Here is a 25626-nt window from a genome sequence, read left to right as displayed (position 1 = left end):
TGTTTGGAGAAAATGGTTTGTTCTTTTTTTCCTAGCTTAGCAAAGAAGAAAGTGTAGGTTTTTCATGCTAGGAAATGGCTTTGTTACAACTAATTTTGCCCCTCGTTTGCTTACCAAAATAAATTTCACGCCTATAGACGCAAAGTGTTTCGCTTGACCCGAGATGAAATCTTTCCTTTAGGACACTGAAGAAAAAAACAGAGGAAGTGAAGGACTAGGTTTGCAAAATAGTTTCTGTTCCTTTTGCCCCCAGCTTGGCGATAGGAGCAGTCGCTTGGGATGTGGAGCACGCTGGAAGCAGGCCACCTAGCGTTGGTGGCTGTCCGCAGCCGCGCGCCTGGCCGGCGTTCCGTCGGAGCGGCGGACGGGAACAGCGAGCCGCGGCGTCTCGTCCGCCCGGCAGCGGTGTCACGGCTCTGCTCCGAGCTGGTGTCTGTTTCAGGGATTGACTGACCGTCTTATACGGAAAAGAAATGGAAAGGATCGAGGAGTTATTTGTAGAATTACTTGTCCCCTTAGAAGTGTTTGTGCTCTGAGGGACTGAGTGCTTCTGGCTCAAGTCCACGCTGGTTTCTTCTCTTCAATAGCAGTTTTTATTTTGAATAAAGTAATTAAATAGCTGTTGAACAGAGTAAGAAACAGCGCAAGTCTCTAGCTTTGGTGAAGAGGATACTCGGGAGCCAGTCTGTGATTGGGAAATGATTGTTTAGACAAGGTGAAATAACTCCAGCAGCAGGGTGAGCGAAATCCTGCCCAAGCTCTCGGCCCCCTTCATGATACTTTGCCGTCGGAGCCCTCTTCTGCCCAGTAGCAAGTTTTGGGTTCAAATCACTTATGGCAGAAAGGTGAGCACTTTAATCAGGGAAGCAGTCGTCTAACTGGGGTTCACCGCCTTTTGTTTAGAGATGTAGCATTTAAATAGCTTTTCAGTACAAATATATTTAGAAATATTTAGATTTTTGATCAGTGAGAATTTTAGAAACAGACACACTCCCTGGACCAAGCCGAAATAGCTGGTTTTAAAAGAAACATAAAGCCACGTACAGAACTGTCAGGAAATAGTAAATTTAAAAAAAATGCCATTATGATATCAACTGCTATGTTTATCAGGTCAGTGATAACTAGTGACATGTCCTGAATGTAAAATAACTTGGAAGGCAGTCCGGATGCTCAGACAGCGGTTATCAGTGCTTGGCTGGTTGACAAAGACTGAGCGTTCCCATATGATGTGTTCGGTCTCATCACTTCCCAGCGAACGTCCGGTCGCTCCGTCAGGGACGGAGATCTATGGGCTATACATGCACCGAGTTAAATAGTCCCTAACAAGTGGCATGATAATGCTCCAGTTGCCCTAGCAAGGTCAGGTTCTTTTCTTGCAAAGAGGTTAAAGGGAAGAAAGAAAAGAAAAGAAAAAAGAGAGAAGAAAAAAAAAGCAAGCTTTGTCTCTTGTCCCCGGAGCAGAGAAAGGGCATGCGCTAAAATGTTGCATGCAAAAACCCCTGTATCACAATTCACATTTCCTAGCTTGGAGTCCTGGCGGTCATGAATGTTTCATCTGGTATCTGTATTTCAGCTTTTTTTTCCAAGTGCAGTAATCTGTAGTTTTTTGTTTAACCTCTTGTCAGACTTGGGAAGATCTGGCGTATTTTTGGTTTTCTTCTCTTCCTTGGCTGAAATCCCTGCTGCTCCGTAAGCCCTATCTAGCATTCTGGGAATAAATCAGAATTAGCCTTTGCAATTGAAAAGAGGCAAGGACAAAAGTTCAACAAAAAATGCTACAGCAAAGAACACGTTTAGCAGGGCTGTTTTGGTTTGTTCTGTTTTTAAGGGTACTAGGGAGAAAGGGAAGTTGGGATGTGTGTGAGGGGGGTTTTGTTTTGTTTTGCTTTTATCCATTTCATATTATGTTCACAACTTCACTTATATGCAGCATTATTTTTAAGAACTAGAAAAACAAATCTGCAAGCACTAGACTACCGTATCTTACAGACATCAGTAGTTTCACGATTGCTACCATACTTAGGAATGGTTCCTTAATGTCAGAGTTTTTGGAAACAAAAATGCAAAAAGCTTTTATTTTACGGTTAGCATGGGTCAAGTGCAGATGCTGCCTCTGCGCCCTCCAAGTTCGTCCCCCCTGCTGCTTCATGCCGTTTTGTCTTCATGCTTCCCTATCTCCCCGCTGTGATTTTTCTCTCAATGCTCTCGGCAAACTGTTGTGGCCAGGTGTGGGGGAATGAAGCTGAGCTTTTGCTCTGCCCTAATTTAAGGATGCCCAGTCATCTTGATCCTGTGAGCATCCTATTCAATCGTCATACGATAAAAAGTCAAAGATAAAGGCAGATTTTGGAAGCGCAAAGCGTTTCCCTCCTCGCGTTTCCCAGATCGGTGTCGGCGGAAGCTGGCAAAGCTGCCTTGGGTCGCTGCTCCTGCTCTGCTCCCCTCCGCAGGGAGGGTTTCGGGTTACTTGGGAGCCTGTGTGCTGGGGCTGTTTTATTTCCAGCTGCTGATCATGCGATAGGGTCATATGGAGAAACTACGAAGTCGTTGCCAGCATTAGCACCAGAAGCAGTTTTTAAACAAGTTTTTTGCTTGCGGATACAGATGTGACCATTTTAGCTAGATAGTATCACTGAGATAGGACAAAATTAAACAGTTCTTGGAACTTAACATATCACAGTTTCAGAAAAGAAATGTGGGGACAAACGTATTCCACTGACCACTTTTCGGCTTGCTTAATGCAAGACTTTGCATTAACCATTAATTATTCATTGAGTAATATATGCCTTTCTGTTTGCTTCACCTCAATCACTGGATTTTTGCTCCATGGATCTGTTTTATAGAAAACAGAACAAGGTTTTCAGTTTTTAAACTTAATCTTAGTGTCATTTTAGTGGAATTGCCTTGTGTCTTTTGTTTCTGGTTTTTAGGTATGACATTTAACAAGGCGTGTTAAGATAGGAATGATGTTTCAAAGCATGCAACAGAAAAGAGAAAAAAACACAGTATAATTATTTTCTTTAATGCTCAGGGAAGGTTAGAGTATCTGTTGGAAAGTCTTGATTAAAGGCAAGAGGGCATGCATAGAGCGGCCAACTTTCTGCAGAGTTGCAAAATATCAGCTGAAAAGCAGGTGAAGCAGGTGATACCTTTATCTGTTTATCATCCAGCAATACTGTCATCTCTGTTTCATCACATCACGCCTTTATTCTGCAGCCTTCCCTTCTTTAGGTTTGGCAAGACATGATTCAGAGGAATTAGCTTCTTGACCAGTTATATTTACTGTGCATCTATCTTGCACTGCCTCTCTCTTTCTCAACCTTGTGTTATGCTTGCTCACTTCTGTTTTCGGCTGTCGTGTCATCCCTTGCCCAGGTCATCCCACCTATCCGCTCGCGTACGCTTTCCGTCTCTGTGCTCGCTAACGCCTGACCTTTCAACTGTCTTTCATTGAGACACAGCTGTGTTTTCTGTTGGGCAGTCTTGCAGTCTGTGGGAGAAAAAGTCATCTAAAGAACTCCCCTAAAGCACACCCACTTCTCTCACTCTTTTCTTGAAACCTCTCTCTGAGAAAATCTTTCAAAAAATATTGCAGCCTGATGATGTAGGATATTTTGATCTACTCAGGAAGGATATTTTACTCTTCAGTAAACCATTATCTTACGGTTAATGGCTGTTTTTGTGGAGTTTTTGGAGAGACACTTAATGGTAAACTTAATACAGTAAAGTTAAATCAAGCAGATGTGAAGCTAATGCAGCTTTGCCAAGATTTGGTGATGTCAAGAAGAATAGATGCATAAAATCTTTAAACATAAATTTTCAGGTTTTGCACCTCCTGGTGTGCGTCACTCCAAAAAACCTACCTGGGGCAAAATTCTACAGGCTGATGGTAAACCGTAAAGTTAGCGCCAATAAGTCTTGTTTTGGATTCAGTTCAGATAATCATTGTGCCTGTGTTGCAGCCAGTTAACTGAAGATCTGACCTGTTGTATATTTGAAGTCAGTGAAGGAAATTAATACATAAAGCTTTGCTTAGCTGAGTCTGTAAAGTGATCTTTTGGCGTCAGGTGAGGTATAAAGATAGTGGGTTTTTTTTAATGTGAACTTTTAGAGCAGAAATTTTGTGTTCTTACGTGGCTGTATGGCATCTGCTTAAGAAAAAATCCTCACGTTAATAATAGTAATTTATAAGGAATAAATAGTATTTCCTCACAAGTAATTTTACTGGGCAGTCAAGACAGGGAAGATCTGAAGGCACTCATTCAAAGTGTCTTGTATTGCCTGTAAAGCTGGATGTAATATCCATACGTAAGTTTTTAAATACACTTATGTTGGTGAAGTTGATAGAACTGATATTTGTTTTACTGCCAGTAGCAAAGGTATGAAGTAAGCCCGGGTGGCTGTGCAACAGGAAGAGCTTAAGAGCCTTGCGTAATTTGAAGAGGAAGCACTCGGCGTGCGCATTGCAAATTGTGCTGGGTCTCATCCTGCCTGGCCCTGTCGTCTTTTTTTTCTCTTTTTTTTTTTTTTTTTTTTCAACTGGGACTTTTTCTTACTGCATTTCCCATCGGGTGAGACAGCAGCAGTATTGACTTCAGCCAGTTTTACCAGTTAAGCTTGGCCATTCTCATTTTTAAGATACGCTTTAAAGCTGCACTGCAGCTGAATCACAGTGATCCGTTGCCGGATGGTTTTTGAAATGTTCCAGTCAGCAGGGACGTTACTCTTTAATAATCGTCATCCCAGTTACAAAACCCTCTGTGCTGAAGAAGGACCAGGGATTTAGCATAAACATGTGGTACGGTTTGCAAATAAGTGTACCTGTCTCCTTTGAGATCCGCTTGCTTAGCAAGAAGTACTGATTTTTTAAATAGAAGTGATTTGGGGGACCTCTCGCTGAAAAGTTTCTGCCAAGAGCTTCCATGGAAGTGTTCTGAGATTTAACAGAGCTGAGAGGACGTGATGCTGAGCCTACTCCGTCCTGCACAGACTTGGGCTGTGATGCTGTGTTCAACGTAGTCTTCGTTGATGCTGCTGCTTCCACCCTCAGAGACTGCCGTGGATGCACCGAATGTCTGATTCAGACCACCTGGAGATGTAAAGCTTCTGGAAATTGAGATATTATATTTTTGTTGTTTAAAAAATTATATATATTTTTATATATATAGAAAAAATATATAATATATATAAAATACATATTTACAAAAGCCAAACTACTTTTTTTCTTTAAGAACGTGATGTTTAATTAGTTCATCTAAGTGTTGCTGGGTAAACTTGTAGTAATTAGTAACTTGTTTAATTTTGTAGGAAAAAAGCTATATAAAGTATTGTATATGGAGCTGTGCTCTGGATTAAAATACCTTCCCCCCACACACCCGGTCATGTCTCTTTGTAGAATGAGGAAATGCTGAAATATCCAGGAATCATTGTTATTACAAAAAGTAAGATGCTGTCAAGTAAGCTTAGCAATACTATGGAAATGGAGATCTAGGCTTGGATTCATCTTACCTGTCCTCAGGTGGAGACAGTACAGACATCTATGTGGGAGCGAGCCATTCAGTATGTGCTTTGTAGCAAGTGAAAGCAAAGGGAATTTTGACAGAATTATACAGACATTTTAGCAGCTTATTCTAATGAACAGGTCAGCTTTTCCTCCTATAGCGGATAGTGTAGGCTGTTTTTGCCTTGTATTTTTACCCCAGATGTAAGAGTGGCTTCTCTGCCTGCCCTGCGAGCGTTTGTGGGCCTTTGCGGTGCCCCTGCTGCACGGGAGGACGCGGCTGGCCGCCCAGCACCTTTCCCCGGTACTCGTCATTGCCTTCTGCGTTGCCCTGTGCTTGGAAGTAATTCTTTTAAAGCAGTTGTTCTTAATTTTTTTACGGATTATTTCATAATATATCATTACAGTAGTACCTTCTCCTAAGTGTGGACCAAATCTTGCTAAACACAAGTGGATTTTATGTGGAATAAAGATACTTGACAGATAAATCACTATTTCCTTTAATCCAGTTTCAAAATTTTTTGCTGTTTGCCATCCAAACATAGATTCCGTTCACATGTTAGGGAAACTTTTGAATGCATATACAGAACTGTAAATATCCCAGGTTTTCTGGAACTGAGCATACTTGACATTCAGCAATGTCTGCAGCTGGCTGCCTCGTAAAAATAACTTGCATTCCTTGAAATATTAGATTGTACAAATGGCACAAATGACTAAACAATTTTAATATAAAACCCATACTGTTACATTAAAATACATTATGTATTAGTCAAAATTAATCTAAATTAAAAGATTAATTGTAATGCTGTCTAGTAGTGTTCTTACTTATGTGTACTATCCAGCTACAGTAAAACTTTCCGAGTATTGTATCAGTTTGTTTTTGTAGCTTTGCTTGTACTCCACTTACTCTCGCTACATTATTGAAAGGCTTCCTGATTTCTGTTGCTTTAGTAGTCTGTCTTTCCATAATGTTTGGAATATTAATATAGTGTTGCCAGAAATACAGTAATAAATGTTTATCATGCAAATGAATTATTGAACACTTTGTATACTGATTTTTCTTTTGACAGACAAGCAATGCTGCATTTATTCAATGCATGCTTACTGGTTTCCAGAGAACTTTTAATATAGTGAAATTTTGGGGGGAACTATCAATTTAACTAAAAATTAGACTTCTAGTTAACTAAGAAAATAAATAGTGCAAATATTGTATTCCCAGTTCCCTTTTTTATTTGAAAACCTGGGGGCAAATTAAAATGCCGATACCTTTATTTTGAAGTTTAGATGCTGGCCCGTTTTCAGCCGCAGGGCTAGGTATACTATTCCGACAGTGCTGAGTCTCAAGTCTAGCAAAATGCACTGAGGAGAAACATTCCACAAAATTCCTTGTGCCTCTCTATTACAGCACTTCCCTAACAGTCTTTTTTAGGTGCACAGAAACGAGGAGACAAGATGCAGTGGGCTGCACGGCACCGACCCCTTCGAGGGTTTCGTTCTTGAAAACGGAGAAAGCTCTTTCTCACAAAGCTCTTTCTTGGTGATGCATATACACAGTAAATAGAGGGTTTTTCTTCTTTTGCACACAAAATTCTGATTATGTTTCCGAAAATATTACTGTATGAAGGGTTGGCCATTCTTGCCACATTTGTCATGTCCTTTCTGCTGCGTGAAGTCCTTGGCCGCAGGCAGCGGCAGCCGGGGCAGCGTACTGGGTGATCAGTGCCAGGCAAGCGACGCTTGTTGTCATCTTCCGAAATAACACTGTTATAAGTGGGGCGGCTTTCAGGCATGCTTTGCGGGAGTAAACTGTTCAGCCTTGCCAATACATTTTCATAAATTGCAAGAAAAAATAGCGGGCACAGTTGTGAGAGGAGCCGCAGCCACTACTGGCTTGCTTATGAGGTGCAGCCGAGCTCTTTGCAATGGCTCACTGCAAGGACAGTTGCAATTGCTGTAAAAAAAAAAAAAAAATATATATATATATGTGTGTGTGTGTGTGTGTGTATGTGTGTGTATATATATATATAAAATATATATATTTTTATATATATATATGTGTGTGTATGTGTGTATATATATATAAAATATATATATTTTTATATATATATATAATATATAAAAAAAGGGAAGAATCTGTTTCAACAGCAGCAACAAGACTTTTGCAGCTTTAAAACTTTATCATCTGTCCATACTTTTTTGTCCGCTAGTGGTATCAGTGCTGGTTTCACAGCGCTGTCCCTGGGCCAGGTTGCGGTTCGAGGGGCGCTGCTCTGGCGGCCTGCTCCTGCCGAAGGAGGCACCGGCTCTTCTCACCTCGCCCGTCCTCCGCCAGCGGTGCCATCCTGCTCCTCGCTAGTGGTGGGTCCTGTAGGTCGTCTGACCCTTTAGTGAGACTTGCAAACTTGCCATTGAATAGTAAGAGAAAACTATTCACATTGGTTAACTTGTAAATTAATATTTAATTGTTAAGTTAAATATTTAATTATTAAATCAGCTCAGGTTGTCTTAGCTAAGCTACAATCTTAAAAGCATATCTTTGGAAAAGGATACGAGACCTTGAGGATTAAATATTTGCTGTTTGAATTCACCTAAGAGTGGCATTTTTCTGAGCTATGCCTGTTCAGATTTGAGTATTTTCTTGGTAGCTGGTAGCTACAGACTGTAGATATTTCTAAGAATTAGCGACAGCATGTTGTTTTTTTCCCCCAAAATGCACGTTCATCTCTCTCTAACAAGAATTGACAGCTCTAAAAGGGGATGTGGTAGGGAATAAGTCTGAAATGTACTGAGTAAGCGTGTTGACGTTATCAAAGGCAGAAGACACCTACAAGGGGCAAGTTCAGTACCTCTAAAATTCCCTATATACAGACTGAATAGGATGAAAATAAAAGCTGTAAGTGATAGAAATTGAGAATTAAATGGAAAAAAAGAAAAAGCGAAGCCTGCTGGACTGCATATCCAGAATATTGGTGTTTGCAGCACTGCGTTTAGAAGGGGAGAATAACACATTGAATAGAAGTTTCTGCAAAATTTTGTATGAATTTAGTTAGAGATTGCATTTACTGTACATTATCTGAATAAATGTATTCAGTGAGACTGAACATGTTACAGTTTTTCAAAGGCTGGAGATCAGAACAAATCAAGAAAGGAATTTTCTATGTTTGATACAACTTAACTTTTTTTTTTTAATCTTAATATGAGAACTTTCTGTCAGACTTTTGGGGAAATGTTATCCGTTACGTGGAAAAAAAAATCTGGAAGTCTGAGGTGGTAGCTGTTGTCCAAGTGCAAATGATTGAAAAAAGCTGTAATGTGTGATTTAGGAATAGAAAAATATAATAATAATACCTGTATTCATCTCATGCTTACAGATGACTTTAAAGCATTTTGTATGTTCAGCTAAATATGCTCTGGGCTGTTCTTGCTAAGTCTTTATTGAGGTACATGTCAGCAAGCAACTGAATACTGGTTTGACAGTTTTAATCAGCTTCTGTACAACTTACAGTGCGTTTTTGTACTACAATCAAAACATAGATATACCCACAGAACACTTGAAAATACCGATGTGAATATAGTTTAAATCTAAATAACTAATTCTAATGTGAGATTAAGATACTAATTGACGGAAAACTGTTATTATTAGTTCCAGTGAAGTCAGTAAGAGATATGAATGTTACCTTGTACTGTGGAACCTCAGTTCATGGCTAAGAAACGTAACTTTGGGGTGCTTGTAAAGATTTATCCAGTATTGCACACATTGGGCAACAAATACGTTCTTGTTTGCTACAGATACATTTGAGGCCTTTTCATCTAACACCTTAAGGAAGCAATATATGTGTGAGGAGTAAAGTAACAAACTTAGAAAAACACTACAATGTACAGAAGCATTGCTGCTATAAGAAATGCCCTTCTTGCATATTTTTACTTGTACCTTAATTCTGTATGCATCATATAAGTTTAATCCTTTGCCTGTAAATATTCTTTTAAAATATTCAAGAGCTTTCTCAGCCTTAGAGCAGTGGGAAAAGGTTGTGTAAGAGAAGACCACATCTGATACTGAAGAGCTTGTTGTCTCTTTGACCTTGCTTGAGAAATTGCAGGTTGCAGTATTAGAGGAGGAATGTTCCTTCCCCTTGGGGATGGTTTCATCCATTTTCTTAGAAGCATGTAAGCATGGTGCTCTTGCCAGGGTGGTACTGCTGACCTCCTCGACACAGATCAGGTTGATACCCTCATTTGTAAGCAGTTGAGAACAAAGTGTTGTTTATGCATTTGTGCAATATCTAGTCCAGTGAGAATTTTTTTGATTGAGGCCTACTGTTGCTGCTATAGTTTATTTGCAGGTATGTTTTGGGAAGAGGGTGTGATCAGCCTGTTGGTACTTCCAGGTGCTTAGACAATTCAGGTTGAAAGTTAATTTCTTAATTTTATCTTTACAGTACTTTATTAAGTGAAATTTATCTGTAACAAAGCTGTAGGGCTCATGGATGAGAAGAAGAACCCTGTTGTGGCAGACACTGAATAGGCACCTTTTAAAAAAAATGATGTTTCTCCTAAAAAAAAGCAGATCCTAAGTTGTCTTCTCTTATGCTTTCTAGGTATTTGAAGCTGTTTTAAAAAGTCTCTTGAATGCGTATTAACATCTAAATTGGCAACAGCTTCTTGGCCTGGATAAAGATTGAAGGGGAGAGAACTATATTTGGCACGCATCTTTATCAGTAAGGATGGGGCAGACGTCATGCGAGTAGAGCTGACCGGAATGAAGCAAAATCTCAGACACGTGGACAAGGCAAGATCCAGCAGGAAGAAAGGGGCTGGGTGTATGTCAGGCTTTCTACGGTTTCTCCAAAATAATAGTGTAATTTATTGCCTTAAGAGTGAAATGTTCAGGGCTAGGGTACTCACTGCTCAGTTAAACCTGTGTTCATCTTTTCTGCCACCTTCTTTCCAAGGGGACTAGAAGCCAGGGTGCTGTTGCCTCTCTGGGGGAGCAGCTGCGAAAATTTGGGACTGCTGAGGCCTCAGTCTGGTCTGTAGGACAGCAGAAGCGTAACTCTGAAGCACCACTTGTCTGTGGAGCATTTGTGCTTTCTCTCAGGATATTCATGGTGGTTTGATTTATTTGTGAAGTTCTGTGATGCTTTAGGACCAGCAGACGTATGTTACAGGCCCCGAGCGTGCTTCGTAGGCTGCGTTCTTGAAAACGCATCAGACCCTTGATGGGCTGGAGTTGCTGAATCAGTGCTTTGAATTCATAGAAATCTGGGTCCGCTCTCTGGTTTTTGCTATCTATTGGCAGTTTTAAGCTGTAGTCTGCAGAAATGCTCATGGAAGAGAGTTTCAGGGACTCTTTTGATATAATCTCAGTAGAACCGCTGACTTTCCCAAAAGCGCTGGCTCGGCCCTTAACAGCCACAGTAGCATTTAAAACCCCTCTTCTGTCCTCTGGTGCTGAAATACCCTTGGCAGTGAAACATCAGAAACCTGATTTAGGCTTGGATTGGATAAATGTACAGTTTCAAAAACAAAACACAACGCTTGAGACAGCTGCTGTTGCAATGCACGCGCTGCTGTTTCCCTTCTGTGTCAGGTTAATGGTTTTGCCTGAAGTCTGTGCTGTTGTTTTTGCCAGGGCTGGATTGCCGAAGCTGTAGCCTTGCTTCGATGTGGAAAAAACCCTGCATGTTGACCTACCTAGCACTGTGAGGAAACGAAACTAATTTCGGCAACTATTTTAGGCCCACACGGCTTTAGCGAGAAACATGCGTTTTCCCCACCGATTGGACTCTCATTTCTGCGTTTTTGAAGTTTTAGTCCCCGAACGCGTTCCAGACCTGGCAGGCTCGTTTTGTACCAGGTACTAGGAGGCGTTCCCAGGTTCAGGTAGTTTGAAAGCAGAAAGCTGTCAGATAGTGATAGTGTCTGTCACTACAACTTAAATTTTCAAATTTGGGGCCTCCTATTGAAACTTCCATAGGAATATTCTTTTGATGCACTGCACAAAAAAGCTGCTATAAAGTGATGCTGGCATATCTCCTTTCTTTTTTTTAATGACAAACCCAGCTCCCATTAGTCCAATACTAGCTACAGAGACCTATTAGATGTTTTCTTCTTAAAGTGATACCCTGATGCCCTGACTTCATCTGTTGCTGGCATCAGGCAGGCTAATGTCCGTATCCAAGTATGGGTAAACAGGCAGTCTCCTTAATGTTTTTACTAAGTAGTGCTATTACCAGAGCCACACTTACAGCCTCAGAAAAACAGATTACAAAGGAAACGCTCTTTGCTGCTCCTTATTTCTTAGCCACTTAATTAAAGCCTGTAAGCAAAGAGAATGATCCTTTAAAAAAATCCTTTTATTTTCCATATTATTTACAAAGAACTGTGCTTCTAACTCATTTGTTCTCTTCTCATTCCCTGTAAAGACTGGGGGTTCTTGCTAAAGCTTCCCGACTAGGGTCCTAGAGCTAGAAAATAGTTATTTACTGTGCAATACTTCCTCCGCAGGACTGAGTGCAGAATGTCATCTGTCAGAGCCCAGACTGCCTGTGTTAGTATGGCTCTGGGTGAAGAAAGCCGCTTACAAAAGGTTTATCTATGTATAAGGAAAATTGTTGTGGTCTTCGGCTCCACTGAAGAATTGCTTTTATATATGAAAAGTTATTGATGTTTCTGATAAATTCTCCTTTTTAGATTGAAAATGGAAGCATTTGGTTATACCTTCCTGAAACATTGGTTCAGGTGATCTATTGATGGATCTCTTGAGGTGCATTCAGGAGGCTGTCAGTCTTCCATATCTCAATATTCGGTATCTTAACCAAAAGCTAATGTTAGCCTCACTTTTCAGATAATTGTTTTATTTCCATATACTGAAAGCGTCCTTTTGAATTGACTTTCGCTTGGTTGTTCACGTGATCAGTATGGTGGTGCACTGGTTTGCTTTTCTGTGAAAGTTAACCCTTCCTTAATGCAACCCCCTGTTATACTTTAAACGTTTGGAGCCATGCTACGACTTGCAGGCCATTCGAGAGTTGTGATCTGAACTTTGCGTATCACATGGTCACCTTGCAGCAGCCTTGCTTTTGAAAGAGCTGTTCCAGGCATCTGCAGGATTACTTGTTATAGTGTGCTTTTACAGCTGCTCCAGAAGAATCAACCTGAAAAAATATATATATTATATATTACTTATATATATATAAAAAAATATTATTCTTAGTGTGTATATATATAGTAGTATATATAGTACTAGTGTGTATATATATAGTGTATGTATATTATTATATGTTACTATTAGCAGTATCTACCATCCTAGCCATAAAATGATGGAGTATGCAATACAACCCTTACTTTCTTTCAACCCTGTTTCCCTCAGCTTTGGTTGAGTGTTTTATGAGCACATGTTTTTAGTGTATTTTTCCAATCAATTTTAAATTTTCTTACCTACCTTTTTGTCTTATTATATATTTACCTATTAATATTATTTACCCGTTATTTCTGTACCTATTGTTTCTCTTCTCCTGATTTCTCTATCCTGTTTTTATTTTGTTTTCTTGTTCCTTGGCTCGTGTGACTGTGCTTTCTGTGAGAGATGTGTACCTGCCATGAGTGCTTTCCTACACTGAATTCCCTAAAGCATTTGGGATTATTTTGCTTAGGGTAGGTTCATGCCCCAAGCACATAATCTGTTTTTCAGACTTAAAGCTCCACACAAAAGCAAGCAAACAAACCACAGGTTATGCACCCTCACAGCAGGTACGTTGGCTAAATTTCCAGGCTCTGTTTCGGGTCCAATGGGCCAGGATATCTTGAACCCAGTTCTAGGTCTGTCTTCTACCCTGTTTGCAGCTGCTGCCAGAAGGCCCTGCAATGCTGGCTAAAGGGGTTACTCACCTTAACTCATCTTCGAGAGCACTGGTTTGTATTTTCACACTCCCCGTCCACTTTCTCTGTTCCTCCAAGGTCTCAGGCAGAGGATTGTGTGGTTAAGAGAGAAACTCAGGGCAGCGGGGGCTATCCCCTCTCCTGCCCCATCGGGATCCCCTTGGAGTCAGGGAGGGTGAGCAGCCAATGAACCGGGTACTCTAGAAAACATCTTTAAGCTTAATTCCTGGGGCACAGTGCTCCGTGCACGGGTGCAAATATATGAAGTTGAATCCTAAGGCGTTTGTGAGCACCTTGTGAGCTTGCGTTTGGCAATGTATTTCATGTAGGAAACAGGTGCAAGAATAGATTTGCATTAAACTAGCATGCCATGCTAGGCCACTACAAATCGATATTTTTGGCTGGTTTTGGAGTAATACATGTTTGATTTCAATATTTCAATGAAATAACCAGTCTGCTGCAATTGGAGCTGCTTCTACACTGAAAGAGCAGGGGGGCTGCGTTTATTTACACACATCTATTGTGTTCTTCCCCTGTCGTGAATCAGATTTTTCTCTCACCTTTTTAAATATAACTGAAACAAAAATTGCTTTTAATGGCATCAGACGAGCATTAAATTTACTTCCGTTCAAAATGCTCGAAGTTTTGCCAACAGAAGCATTTCCAGTTAGTGGGGAGCCACATGTGCTAGCGGCGGTCAGCCGGCTGAGGTTTGGCTGGGAGGTGCTTTAACGCGCAGAGCTCTGCTGCAGCAAAGCCCGGCTTGTTTATGTAGGTTTTTACGTCTGGTAGTGACACCAGAGCTGTGATATCTGCGTACTTGTAAGTACTCAAGAAGAAAAGCAGTTGATAACTTTGTGTTTATAGAGCAGCTGATGGCAACAAGATCTTAATTCTGCCTGGGCCCACTTCTGTATAAAATCAACGAAGATAAGACCCTCAGAAGCTTAATTTTTTAATTCTTGGTTATTGTGCACTGTTCACTGGAGTTGGGGGAGAGACACTCAGCAAGCCCGCTGGCCGTCGCTGCGGCTGTGGTGGCGTTGGCCACGTTTGCTTGAATGCCCTGCTTGCTGCGCGTTTGCCTGCGCTGGGCGACGAGTTTGACAAGCAACGTCTCGTGGGAAGAACAGAGCGATAACTGCACAGGGGCTTTGTTACGGAGGTTTTTGCATTTAGTTTGTCAGTTTCAAGCTTTTAAACTGTTTGGGATTTTCGTAGTTGTCAGTTTGAGTATGGACTTAAAAAAAAAAAAAAAAAAAAAACACTAGAAAAAAACACAGCACCAGGGGAAGCCCGTAGGGAGCATGCGTCACTGCGATGTGCCTCTTGTTTACTCGGTGCCGCTCCATGTTAGCAGCGCGGCTCCGGACAGGCACACTCTGTGTTAGCGCGGGCCCAGGAGAGGGAGCTCACAGATCTCTTTTGGCAGCGTGAAGGCCTCCGTGTCAGCGGCCGAGCTCCATGAACTTCCCCGGACCCGGACGGGGCATGGCCTGTGCTTCCATCCCACGCGTGCTCCGATCCTCTCATTGGGGGAAACTCTGCCAGCGGATGAGTGCAAGGAGGCCAGTAAAGTATTTTTCTTATCGTGGGGTCTAAGTGTGAGTCTAATTTGTTGAAGGGCCTGGTCTTGCTTGTTGGCGTGCAGAGAGACTGGTATGGCCAAGGTGCTGTCAGAGCCTGCGAGGCTGCAGGACAGAGCGCCTGCTGGAGATGCGCCCGGCCATGGTGTTAGATGTGTGTGTAATGTGGCGAGAGGTGGCATCTACCTAGGGATTGGCAGCAGCTCCTTTGGTCCTCACTCAGACCAGCGGAGAGTTTGAAGGGTGCAAGGGGAGCTTTGCGACCCCCACCCCACCCCACCCCACCCCACCCTGGGGCCTTCTGGCCTGGGCTGAGCTTCGTCCAGAAAGGCTCCGTGCAGGATCTTACTGCGGCAAGGCAACTGCAGACCTCTTAAAACTTGAGGAAACTAGAACATGAAACAGAAAAGAAAAAAATAAAACAGTAGCTCATTGCTTTACGGTAGAAGTAATGAAGGAGAAAATAGATTTAAGCAAGATTAGCTTAGACTCAAACCAGGAAGTGCCACAACTGAAACTTTGGGCATAACCAGAACTTTGACCCTTGGTTTATCTCTACCGATTTTTCTAACTATATCAGCATACTGTTGTGCAAATATTATTGTTCATGTTGCCTAGAATCTTGGAATCTAAAACATTTTGTGATTTTTTTTTTCATTTTTGTCTGCACAAATTTATGCAAATTTCTCTAAAGAGACATATTTTAACTTGCTAGCAGACAGACGGACAGACGGAGCATTTGTCCATGGATATGTTACTGCCTGTTCAGAAAGGTTGAAGACAGACAGAGGCGAGTATCTAGAAGCTTAAACTAGGCCCACATAAAACAAGTTACCGTGATTTCTTCCTTTTGCATAGTGTGTATTTCTATGTGTTTTGTTTTGTCCTGCCACATAAATTTCACATGTGAGAATTTGGTATACAAAAAATAGTGGGAGCTGTGTCTGGTTACACTGGTAATAGGGTTTTAAAAAGACGTAACGCATAGGGGTTTTGGGGGGCGGGGGGTTGTTTGTTTTTTATTAATAACATGACAGTGGTACCAAAGCAGTTCAAACAGTGTGCCATGGTAATGGGAAACTGCTGACTCTTGAATTAGTAGTCATGCAGCTGTCAGTCTTTTTTTTTTTTTTTTTTTTTTTTTGAATCTTTTAAATAAATTCCATAGAGCTTTTTAAAAAGAACAAGGGAATCACTTAGCATTTACTTTTGGCAGCTAGAATGTAATTCTAGTTGCTTAAGTTTAAAGAAAGTGAATAGTTTCATGATACTGAGTTATTCCCTAAATATATCTTATTTCTTTCAGTTTGGAGTTCTTCAAGAGAGGGGGATTACCTGCAAGCTTTAAGGGCTATATAGGATCAGGTTTAATGTCAGCATTACTGCTTTACCTCCTCCATCCTGTACTGTGCAGCTGACTCACCTTCGGCGCGCATGGATTACGGCCTGCCTTCCTTTGTGCTGAGGAGCTTAGTAGGAGAAAAAGTTCTGCGTCTCCATCACATCGTTTTTAAATGGTTATAACTCTCCAGTCAAAGTGCCACTGGAGAGCTTTAACAGAGGTTTCAGGGAGGGAGAGGGAGACGGGACTGTTTGTTTACCTGAAACCAGTGTCAGCATCTGTCTAAACCCAGGAGAGACTCTGGCTCTTAAGTGAGCTCTCATTTCTGTAAAGCTAGAAATGTTCTGAGATATCTGACTAGTGCTGCTTTTATACTTTAATTAATATACAAAGCCAGCATAGAATATCTTTAATGGGTTTAAAACTGGCTATACAACAGACTATGACGGCTAGTTACAAGTCCTACAGAAGTAGTCCACATCGTTACAGTATTTCATAACCGTAACCAGGAAGAGGGGGGAAAAAATGTATGTAAGATTTGTGACTAACAAATTGTCATAAAATGATTTAAAAGGTAGATCCTGATTCATTCTTGACAAAGGATGAATCTGGATTGCTTATTCAAATGGGTTCAGTAAGCCTATTTCGATGTCCTGAATCCACGCGAGTGCCTCTCTGGAGGGGCAATACGGGCTGTACTTACAGGATAGAACAGCCTATTCGAGGAAGCAGTTACTGAAAGATTCAAGGTTACACTATATAATTTGCCTACTGCCTATTCCTACCCAGTAATGCAGCCATGTGTTAATATAAGGTTGAAGTCAAAGATGAACCTGGACCTTTTTGAAAGGGAAGCAGAGAAGCAGCAGAAGTTGCATCTCTGATATGCGTTTGACATGCAAGGCCCAGTTCCAGCCTCCCCCCTTCACTTCACGGCCTTCAGGCCACGAAATCTGCAGTGTCCTTCAATAAGTGCCCCCTCTGAAGCTCACTCAAAGTGTCTCGCAGTCCAGTGCTAATCCTGTTACTGGCACGGTGATCTTCTGGGGTCAGCAATGAAGCAGAAGGTTTATTTAAGTATGGTTTGCAAGTATGTGCTTGACTGATACGCAAACAAGTTACCCGCAAGTTGCAGATGGAAACTTGCTGTGGCAGTCATCTACCTGCAGGAGAAACACCTGGTGTGTGTTTCCTCAAACTTTAAAACAACTTTAACTTCCAGCAGGGTAGTAATGTAGCACAGGGCTTCAGTTCTTAGGTTTTGCACTTGGGGTCATTTACAGTTGCCCGGGGTTTGGCTGGGGTGGGAGAAGGGGAATGCAGGCCTTACCCTCGTTACAGTAAATGAGAGGTGAAAGCTTTCAAACTTTCTGTTTGTATGAATTGTCAAATGTTTTTAACAAAGTCTTGTGTTCCCAGTTATTAGTAATTGAGTCCTTTCCCTTTTAGTGTTTGTGCTACTCTCATCATTAGTAAGTATTCCAAGAAAAATACCATACACAAAACCTGTAAATACTGTACAGCAGATGTTTTCCATTTTTGTTGTCTGACTGTTATGTTATCCAATATATGTTAGTCTCAAATAATGAAACTATATTTCCTGTCCTAAAATAAAATAGCAAAGAAGGATAACAAACCTTTTGTAACTTCCACTACTGTCACCCATTAGGCAATCTGAAGTCTAAGGAGAAACAATAACAACTAAAAGTGCCAGAATTCTCTGATAAATAATATGATGGTGAATTTTAGTTTTGAACTATTTTCTAAAAAAACAAGAAAAACAATAATTCTTGTTCAAAAAGCAAGAATTACTTGTTTTTTAGACCTTATCTTGGAAATTCAAGGAGAGAAGGAAACGATTTAGGGAGAAGGAAAGGAGGGGTAATGAGGTTGTAGCTTCAGGCTCTGCAGGTTTCTCCGCGTGGTATCATGATGTTCTGCTGGGATGGATAACCCTTTCTCTCTTCCTTGTCCTGTAGTCCACGACTCTTTGCTTCTTGTTATCATTTGAGACTACTTACCTAGTTCTGTGCTACACATTGTGGTCTCCAATGTAGATAAATCTTTTTTGCCTGGTGTTTAGATACAGCAGGCAATCCCCAGCGGTGACAGCTTAGGCATGGTTGCTTTTGGTTCACTTGCTAGCCATTGCTGGTTAAATCTGCTGAACTGTCTAGCTACCAATTGGCAGACTCAGCAATAAGCTTTAGAAAAAACTTGCTCTGTGATCCCTTTGCCAAGTACAGAGTTGAGTTCCTCCTCTGTAATCAAGCTGGAGTCAGCTGATTATAGCTGAGATTTTTCATGCTAGTATCCTGCATGTTGTCCTTTCCCTGCCTCTTTGGTCAAGTTACTCCCAAAGCTGAAAAAGATAAACTGAATCTCAAACTCCTCCAATTTAGAAATATCTCTTGTTATCTCTGAATAGTAGGATTTCTTTCAGCTTTAGCAGCATCAATTTGATGAGGAGGGACAACTTCCAGAAGGGTCTAAAGAGCATAAAGTCTCTTCTGGAGTTTGCTATCTCCTGACAGATGGAGAAAGGACTCAGCCCTGCAGAATGAACACAGATAGTCTGATTCAGAGGAAGCAATTGGCAGGTAGGAAATGTTTTTCGTTTTTTGTTTTTCCATTTCCTTCCCTGTCTACATTTTCATTTCACTGTTAATTATGCTTTTGGTGTTGTGGTCAGGAAAACAGCTTCAGTCTGGATTAGTATTGTTCGTTGCTTTGTTTTTCTTAAAATTAGAAAAGCTCTTGTTTTTTAAGTTTCCACTTATTTAGAGTATCTGGTTTAAACGACTTAACTGTAAATCATCATGTAAAGTGATCTCACAGCTCGCTCGCTCTGTAAGGAGGCCACCTCCGCTGTGTTTGGGTTTATCAGTGTTTGCCATGTTGGCTGGTGCCTGGCTCCTGCCTTGTCGCAAGTGTCCTGCACTCGTCTGTGTCGAACTGCCCGTTCCCTGGCTGCAGGAGGAGGATGTGGCCGTGAGGCGCCAGGCAGGAACGCCCGAGCCAGCTCTGGCCTGACGCCGTGCCCGCGCTGGTAGCAGTTCTTGGGACCTGGAGCACTGGGATAGTGCTGCGAGGTGGTGGCTTCGTGTGGAGTCGATTCAGTTCTGGCTTGACAAAAGCTTAAAACTCCAGCTGAATCTGCACTGACTGAATGTGTTTTTAAGAAGTATATCTATGCCATTTTTCCCAGTGCTCTTGCATATGGAAATGCCATACAGAGACATCCAAAACATCCTCAGTTTAGATCCAAAAGGACTTTGGTGTTATGCTGAAAGAAAGTTGCTGTATTATTTCCAGACCCAAGTCATCCCTGAGAGTATAGCAACGTTTGCACTGGGCTGCACCTAAGCTAATGAGCCTGGCTGGAGCCGATTTGTTCCTGCATCTCTGGTACAGATAATCTGACCACAGATAGTTGAGTGTTGACTCTGTAAATAAACTGTCTGTACACTTTGAAATCCATGTCTTAAAATTGTTTTCTCCTCCTCTTGTTGGCTCCCAAGCCTGCTCCCCTTGTAATCATCCCTTGAGTGACCTACGGCTGCTCTCATCTCCTGACATGCTGTTGTGCTCTCGTTCTTCCCATCTGAGGTGACATGTTGCACCTGGCATGGATGAAGGCAGGGTCCAGCCCTTTGAAAAGCCAGCTCAGCCCCCAATAGGAAATAATCACCCAAATATGTTTAAACTATGCTCCAACTGACTGGGGTGGTTTAATACAAACACAAGTGACACACGTCACACATCAGGTACCTCGGAAAGGTGTTTACTGCATGCATGTGCCCTGAGACCTCCTGTGGCAGAGCTCACAGACAAATACCTGTTTCCGAGGAAACAGGTCTGTAATGAAATATAAAGGATAAGGGGGGAGGGAAACCACATTTTTTTCAATTTTCAACAGTGTATATGGAGTAAAATTATTTAAGTCGGATTCTTGGAGGAGTCTATAGGTGAGTTGCTTTTAAATTTGTTTATTCAGTAAACTAGAGTGCTGTTCCTTGTTTTATTTCTGCGTTAAATATACATATCTATTTTTTTCTTGCGTCCAACAAGTAGCCTAATTAAAGATTTCTCCTGGCCTGTTTAAATGAGCCACAGAGTTGTGATTCATCTGCAGTGCTCACGTTTGCTGAGTAGTGCAGCCTGATCCTTAAAATATTCTAGTGTTTCTCCTCATGTCCTCTCTTGCGCTTTGTAGTTTAGTGCTGATAATGTATTTCCTTGATCTGAGACAAAAATGGTGGAAAAATTATCAGCGGTGGTCAGCGTTGATTCATTTGCCCAGCCATTTATGTCTTACTCAGAAACTTCTGGTCTCGCCGAGCTGAGAAAAGTGTCCAATGTACGGTAGAAATGTTGTTTTTGCAGCAATAGCAGTGTGTCAGGTGGTAACTACTGCTCACATGCACAGAATTGTCATTATAAGACATGATAAATTCCCACATAAGAATTAAATCTGGGTTTTCTGACTCGGATGTGGAGCCGGACGCTGTCACCCAGGCGAGGTGCGCGCTCCTGCATTGCTTGCGTGTCTCCTTAACGTGCCCCATTGGCGGTATGCTGGAGCTTCATCTTTAGATCTCAAAATACTTGCAAAAGAAGCAAGCAAGTACCAGCAGCTTTATTTCACGTATAGCTTAATAAATCCCATTATTTGAAGCATTTTTGTGCCATGGAGTTGTGTTTGGTCCTCTCCCCCCCCCCCTTTTTTTCCTCTTTTTTTTTTCTTTTTGTTAATGCTTTCAACTGAAGAGAAATAAAACTTCTGGGAAATGCTGAGTTTGTGGCTTTTTATAGAAATTGGCCATTTTTAAAGGATTTTGCACTGGAGAGTAATTTAGTGATATTCTGAACGTTATTTCTGCCATCTCTGGCATAATCATCCTGGCAAAAATTAAAGTTATTCCATAAATAAAAGATCTTTCAGGGGAGCAACAGGTTTTGTCCTACAGGGTTAGACACAAACACCCCAATTCCTTCCTGATTCAAGAAAGAAAAAAACAAAAAAGGAGTAGCTCCCCATAAAAATATACTTGCTATTGCTGTTGCCTTTGATTTTGCACTTTGGTTCACTTTTGCAGTTACTTGAGTTGTATCAACAATTAAAAAAAAAAAAAAAGTCCCGCAGCCGTTTTCAGCGCTTGTTGTTCTTGGCAGGGGATCAGTTCTGGTGTCCAACTGGTAGGACCTGAAACTTGGTGCTCAACAAGCGCCTGTAGTCAAAACAGTTGGTGTGTGCGAGCCCTGATCTGGTATTTGCTGCAGCAGGTCATCTGCCTGCTTTCCAGCGTGTGCAGAATACCTAATCGCGTCGCTGCGTTTCTCTGACGGCATCTGTGGCGATGTGAATCATTTCACATTCCCAAAGTACATGTTTACAGTCGTCGTAGAATCAGATTAAGTTGGCAGCCTGTTCCTCGCTGTAAGTGGCTTAGTTTACATTTCTTCTTCTCACAGGATGTTTTGCATAATTTTGCTGATCCTACTCATTTGTAGACTTTGTGAAATGGAGAATTGTTTTAGTGGTTTTATGTCAGAAAGTGAAGCTTGTGTTTATTGTAAATACACACGAGCAGAACGGTGGTTATTTTAGCACTCGATAATTTCCCAATTATGTCATTTGACCTGGAATGAAGCGTGCAGCTCTCGAGCTGCCTTTTCTCCAGCGTATCACGTCGGGGGTTTGCGTTGGCAGTTTATTTCCTTTGTCAGTTTGCAAGAAGTATCAAAATGAAACCGACTGTGCCGTTTCCTCTGCAGTGCACGGTGCAAGGGTGGAACGGTGGCGGATAGTATTTCCAAACTTTTTCAGCTGGACTGCAAATAGTGTTTTGTCAAACAAGCTGGTAAAGTTATCCTTTGGTCTTGCAACATTATTCTGTAGTTTATTAGAAACAAATCCAAGTTTATTTTTACTTAACTTCATGCACTGGGTGGGTGTTGTTTTTTTTTTTTTTTTTTTTTTTAGATTGTGGCTACAAAATGAAAGTGCTTACAAGGTGTTTATGAACTCTTGTTGTGAACCAGCTGCCAGTTATTGCAGGATGACACATTTCTGCGAGTATTTAGTTGTTCAGTTTTCTGCTCGCTGGCTGCAGCTTTTTGGGCTTGTGGGGTTTTTTTTGCTGTTTTGGTTTTTATTAGAATTAATGCCAAGTACATTTTCAAACTTTGAACTGGGATAAGTACAAGGTGGAGAGTTTCACTTAATATTTACTGAAATTGTAAGTATACATTGCTCAACTTTGTACAGTGAAGGGCTCTGCAGAAAACGCTTCAGAGGGTGCTGCGAGCAGCGGAACGGTAACTCGTGCAGAGGCGTTGCATGGTGCTGCCATGAGTAACGTGCTCGGCAGTAGGACTGTGATCCTGCACTGCTAGAGCAGAGCCACATTGTGGATGAAATGCTAGATTTCATTAACAGCTGCTTAGATACTGTAAACGAAGAATAGTAAACTATTAATATTGTATTGAGGACAGTCTAATCAGTTTATACTATAGTAAAATGGTTATATATAGTTATACTATAGTAAAATGGCTATAAACTAACCTGTTATGATGAATGTAAGCATTAAATTGAGCTTTATTTTACTGTAACTGTTTACCAGCAGCAAATAACTTTATTCCATGTCTGATTTTTAGCAATTAAGCTTTCTTTGTTTTTACCAAATGTGATACTAAACTATAAACCTTAATGCTGGGGCACCAAGTTACTCCTGGATCAATGTAAAATTGGTTTTTGCTCTAGGCCTGTTGTACACAGGAAGGAGGATTGTGCGCAGCGCGAGCTGTGTTTCAAAATGAGTGTTGCTGACAAAGTGCTAGCGCGTCTCTTTGACAGCGTTGGAGGGGGTTTTTTGTCTGTCTGAACTACCTGCAGAAAAAGTACTGAAAGACCAAAAGCACTTTTTTTTTTTTTTACCCTCAAGTATCTCATGGCTTTCTTTTCCTTTGCAATCTTTTACATCTCACCGCTGGAGAAGACACTAACTGTGGGCAAAAACTGCTCACTTGATTTGACCAATTTTGATTAGAGCATGCTGGGTAAGAATGGATTTAGACGAAATATGCTGAGAAAGAACCGTGTGTGTTTGTAGTCCAAATTAGAGAAAACTGCTGTTTTAGTATCATAAAAGGATCTTTTTTGGGTGCAAAACTACTGCAATCCACCTAGAAACTTATGGCTGTTGTACTGTACTAGCGATGTGTTTCATGTTCAGTCAGTGTCTGTAAGGCTTGCTGTGAGCTCCGTGGGTGTTTGATCTTGTGTGAGAGACAGTCAAGGCAGAAAGAAGTATTAGAGAAAAAACTTGCTACTTCAGAATATGTTTTTGCCTCTTTTTTCCCACACACTGTATTGGTGGAACTGGAGATCATGTTGCCTATTTATTGCGTTGCTTTTTTGCTTATGATTAGGAGGAGATGTGGCGTTTCCTGCAAAACAGCTGCTCGTATTCCCTGGTGGCTGGTCAAGGAGGATCCAGAGGAATTAAAGATTCAGAGAGACCTAGAGGACTTGGCAGCCGCAGCAAAGGTTTTGGGGAAAGGTAGAAGATTGCACTGTGTAGGGTGCAGGAAGGACTAGAAATGAAGTACAAGGGCATGAGAGAGAAGTTCTGGGGATTCAGGGACTGTTAAGTTTCAGACAACATAAGGACTTCGCATCTAGCAAACAAGTCAGATTTGGCTGGGAAAGTTGGATTGTATCCATGTTTCCATAGGACACGGAGAATCTCCTGGAATACTTTTAAGATTGTTTGCAAGGCTACCGATGCACGGTTTGTAATGTGGATTAGGAGAGCATGTCGTGCTGCACCGGCAGAAGTGACCTTTTATAATCTTGGCACTCGCTAGAAAAAATAACAAATATTGATCTGAAATCGGTTCTTTAGAAAATGCTGTTAATTCAGTGAGAGAGTGTTAAACTTTTTTCTCTGAGATTAATGTCATTAATACATTAACTGTTTGACACCAGCAGTCACATGTTGCTGGTCAGTGGCTGCTCTGAGGCTGCTGAGAGGGTGCAGGAGGATTATTGCAGTAGAGGGTTGTAACTGTGTTCCCTCTGCTTTTGGATTTGACAGCAACTAGTTTGCCTTTTTTTTTTTTCTTTTTTTAAGGCATATATGTTGTTCTTTATACAGAGTGTAAGCATCTATTTAGAAGTATTTAAGCGAATTGGTAAAGTTTTCCTATTTTAGACTTGAACACACTTGCAAGATTCTGCAGAAATCGTAATGGCTGCAGAACGGAGGCTCCTGTTTTGTGAGTGACAATTGGCATTCTCGTTCTGCAAGATTTTCTGCTTTCATTATTTAGGGGCAAAAATTTACATTTTATTGTAGGCTGACTTGTATGCAGTGAATATGCCATTTCTTAATATAAACAGGTACAGCCATAGCCACAGTTGCGTGTGCATGAATTCATTTGCCCTGCTGGACCTAATTTGCCTACACACGCACCATGGATGAGTGTGGAAGGTTTTACAGAGATGGCTAGTTATGTTCTTAACGCGCTAGTATGTGAATGTCGAATTCTATATATTTGATGTGCAAATGTCTTTTATTGACATACTAATTTCTTACATGGGCTATATAAAAGCAAATGTATGTATTGTGTGTATAATTCTTTGTGTATATGTAGAATATCCCTAGGCATATAAGTAGAAATTTTTAAAGAATAGATGCATCCTAGTGTGTGACCAGGAAACTCAGGTTTGTTAGAGAAGCACAGCCACCCTGGTTTCAGCAGTTGATTTTGATAGCTGATGCAGTTTGTGCTTTGTTATTTATAACAGAGGAAATACTCCCATTATTTCCATTTGGAAGTTATTACCCGATGTGTAAGGCTGGTTTACTACCACACGTGCACTGAGGAAAAGGAAAGTGAGAGCCAAGGCAGCAGCTCTTGTGAAGGAATACATCAATATTTCACTCTTTATGATTTGTTCCCCCAGCTGTCCTCTGCCTGTCTGTAAGGCTTCACGCCTGGGAAGCCCCAAGCCCTGCAGGCGTGCTTTAGGCGTGCTTGCCCAGCCGTGACCCTGGTTTTCTGCACCTTTTGAAGGAGTTACTCTTTTGGCACTCTACAGTGACCCTACCCGTAAGGTGTTGCTTCCTCCTTCTCCCAATAATACTGAGGTGATTTTAGGTTGTGTAAGTAAACACGTTGTTTTCCCCCGTCTTAGCTGTATCTGCAAATATTAATGGTTATGTGACTCTAGCTACTTACGTTCCCTCTCCCCTGTGACTTTATAGTGGTCATAGTTTCCGCTTTGCTTCTAGAAAGCTTCAAGAGAA

At 41.3% G+C, this 25626-nt stretch overlaps 1 protein-coding gene across 11 annotated transcripts in view; it reads left to right on the top strand.

Annotated features, from left to right (window-relative positions):
• Window positions 1-25626, top strand: part of ATXN7L1 (ataxin 7 like 1) — a 114995-nt gene that overhangs the window by 54503 nt on the left and 34866 nt on the right. Inside the window, exons 2-3 of one of the 11 annotated variants that reach the window (XM_064505491.1) lie at window positions 15683-15757; window positions 16274-18909. The exons of 7 other annotated variants lie outside the window; for them this stretch is intronic. In XM_064505491.1, coding sequence (XP_064361561.1) covers window positions 18870-18909 — 40 coding nt within the window. In that variant the 5' untranslated portion in view covers window positions 15683-15757; window positions 16274-18869. Of the gene's footprint in view, window positions 1-15682; window positions 15758-16273; window positions 18910-21496; window positions 21750-22151; window positions 22174-22531; window positions 22552-25626 lie in introns of those variants that run through there. 3 more of the 11 variants (XM_026097630.2, XM_026097631.2, XM_026097632.2) reach the window with 3 other exon arrangements.

Source organism: Dromaius novaehollandiae, chromosome 1 (genome assembly GCF_036370855.1).
Source record: "Dromaius novaehollandiae isolate bDroNov1 chromosome 1, bDroNov1.hap1, whole genome shotgun sequence".
In the NCBI taxonomy this organism is placed as follows: domain Eukaryota; kingdom Metazoa; phylum Chordata; class Aves; order Casuariiformes; family Dromaiidae; genus Dromaius; species Dromaius novaehollandiae.
This window is presented reverse-complemented; position numbering and strand designations above follow the sequence as displayed.